Source organism: Aegilops tauschii, chromosome 2 (genome assembly GCF_002575655.3).
Source record: "Aegilops tauschii subsp. strangulata cultivar AL8/78 chromosome 2, Aet v6.0, whole genome shotgun sequence".
Lineage (NCBI taxonomy): Eukaryota > Viridiplantae > Streptophyta > Magnoliopsida > Poales > Poaceae > Aegilops > Aegilops tauschii.
In genome coordinates, this window is record NC_053036.3 from 385254491 (window position 1) to 385256873 (window position 2383).

At 52.3% G+C, this 2383-nt stretch overlaps 1 protein-coding gene across 1 annotated transcript; it reads left to right on the plus strand.

The window, feature by feature from the left end:
* The first annotated feature begins 691 nt into the window (after positions 1–691).
* LOC109734255 (uncharacterized) lies at positions 692–2100 on the plus strand. The gene is made up of 2 exons (XM_020293466.4): positions 692–1303; positions 1458–2100. Exons 1-2 carry the CDS (start codon positions 1240–1242, stop codon positions 1916–1918), a joined length of 525 nt encoding a protein of 174 aa, XP_020149055.1. The 5' UTR covers positions 692–1239; the 3' UTR covers positions 1919–2100.
* The last annotated feature ends 283 nt before the right edge of the window (positions 2101–2383 follow it).

The following is a 2383-nucleotide window of genomic DNA, read 5'->3' on the forward strand; positions in this document are numbered from 1 at the left end:
CTCGCCATTGAGTTTGCCCTCTGCAATAATAGAATCTGATTACGCATCGGCCCTATTAAAACCCATAGTGTTTACTTGTGTTAAACCATCACGCATAGCCATGTCCACGACTGCAATCACATCCGCTGCAAAATGAATGTATGCATTGGCCCGCTATAAAACTGACATCTTTCATCACGTATGATTTGTCACTGTAGAACGAAATCCATCTTCTTCTTGGAAGACAACACTAACACTCACTTTTCCAAGCTTCGGATCCGGTTTGGTCCATTTATTCCAGAACCGCCGAACCCGAGTGATCGCCTTGTAGGGCTGATTCGATGAGTACATCAAGTCCCAGAGTAGACCAAAGTCTCTTCGCCAAATCGCACTAAAACAGAAGGTGTCACACCTCCTCCGGACCCGTGTGAAAAATTGGGCATTCTCCACAACATGGATATGTTGGTCATAGCTAGTTGGATTTGGGGAGGGGGACAATTCCATGGAGAGCTAACCAAAAAAAATCTGGATTTTACGTGCAACTTGCAGCTCCGGCTGCATGGCACTTCTGTAAGAAAAGTCTTGTTGAACGGGCCCTGTATTTATTATGTATCCACTCTTCATGGTATGTTGTCCAAACCGAGAAAATTCATTTCCTAGTTAGATTCCACACAATAAAGTCATTCCAAATGTTCACATTTGCCCTTGATCATATCCTCCAAATATAACCACGTTTGAACATGGCTAATCCAGCAACAATAATCGCCGCAGTTCAGAAGGCTGGATCTGGTGGCCGAGCTCTTTCCGCAGCTGGCGTCGAGCTCTCCAGATCTGGATCCCCAAGCCACACACTCCCCGCCTACGGCGGCTGCGGTCACCGCCGGTGTGCAGCGCAGAGTCTGCTTCGCCATCAATGCGAATCTTCTGCAAGGCACGCCACCTCCGCCCATTCAAGGAGCTCACCGCCCATGCCTCAAGTCCGCGTCTGCGACCTCATTCAAGGCAAAGGCTCGATGGGACTCGACGAGCTCTCCCTCGAGCCCAGCGCCGGCTGCTCGGGAATCAAGACACTCTGCCCCCGCCGCGGATGCTCAGGAACATCAATGGCATTTGGTGCGGCCGGCTCACTGGTAGCGTAAAGAGCGACCTAACCACCCTCATTCAAGGCGTCGGGTCGGGTAGCGTAAAGAGCCATGCCGCGTTGGCGACCCTTCGCTGCGCCCTGAGGAGGGGACAGTCGTCATCGTCTCCACGCCGGAGATGGAGGCCAACACCGCCAGCCTTGCTTCCCTGGGTGCCTTCCTCTTCCTGTGGCTTACTCACTGTAAGAGTTCTTTACGCTACCCCCACCCCACCACACCTGGGATCAGAACCATAAGACCCTGCCATCCTCACTCCGGAGCTTGTCCTCGCTACTGCAACTCCTACTCGGGATGAGGGGAATGAAGACCACACTGATGAAGCCTTGACTGCTGCAGCTGCTACCAATGCCTCTCCAGAGTCTGCAACTCCCATCTTCATCCCGTACATGCCGGCGCTGCTCCCGTCACCACGTTCGACGCCGCCCAGACCTCCAGCAGCTCGACGGAAGACGCTGGCCGGGGTGACCGGCTTCCAGTTGCCACGACAGAGCCCTCGTCTCCGAGCAAAGAAGAGGAAGATGCCCATAGCAAAGCTTGCTGAACAGCTACTTTGTCGCCGCATGAACATTGTGGCTGAGGGCGAGCAGGTTACAGAAGCGGCGATTGCAAAATTCGCCCAGATGTTGGCCAGCTGCCAGATATTGCCATTGCGGCCCTCCGCGCGCTCTTCCAGCTGGACTGTGACCTTTCTTCAGCAGTGGAGGAGGCCCTGGTGCAGCATGGTGGAGAAGGAGGTCCAGAGCTGGACGAGGCTGCCTCCACGGGCGTCTGATCCTACAGCTTACTCACTGTTGTAGTTCAGTTCCTGATGATAGTACACCAAATCCTTGTTAGTTGTACGCCTGTTTGTAGCTGCTTCCCCTGGTCCTGGCGAGACCTATGATTATGTGGATGCTGTTCTGTTTGCTTCCCATTTGTAATCCTGATGTATCTTTGGTGAACCAATGTTAGAACAAAACATCTCTATTCTGTGCTGGAACGTCCGTGGCTTAAACTGCCCTGAACGTACCTCCACCGTCCACGAAACAATTGCTGCATCTTCCTGTCATCTGGTCTGCCTACAGGAAACTAAGCTCCAAGTGATTGATCCTTTTACTGCTGCTTATCTTGGTGGCCAACGTCTGAAGAATTTCGCCTACAAGCAGATGGTACTAAGGGCGGCATCTTGCTGTTGTGGGATGAAGCTGTGATCGATATATCCAACGTCCAGCTCGGATCATATTTTCTCTCGGCGTTTGTTGCAATCAAGAATTCTTTGGATA

What these genes read in the sequence shown, in the direction of transcription:
- LOC109734255 (XM_020293466.4), top strand. Translation starts at nt 1,240, where the DNA reads ATGGAGGCCAACACCGCCAGCCTTGCTTCCCTGGGTGCCTTCCTCTTC. An exon ending in CTTCCTGTGGCTTACTCACT is followed by an intron (nt 1,304 to 1,457) that starts GTAAGAGTTCTT and finishes TGACTGCTGCAG; the next exon opens with CTGCTACCAATGCCTCTCCA.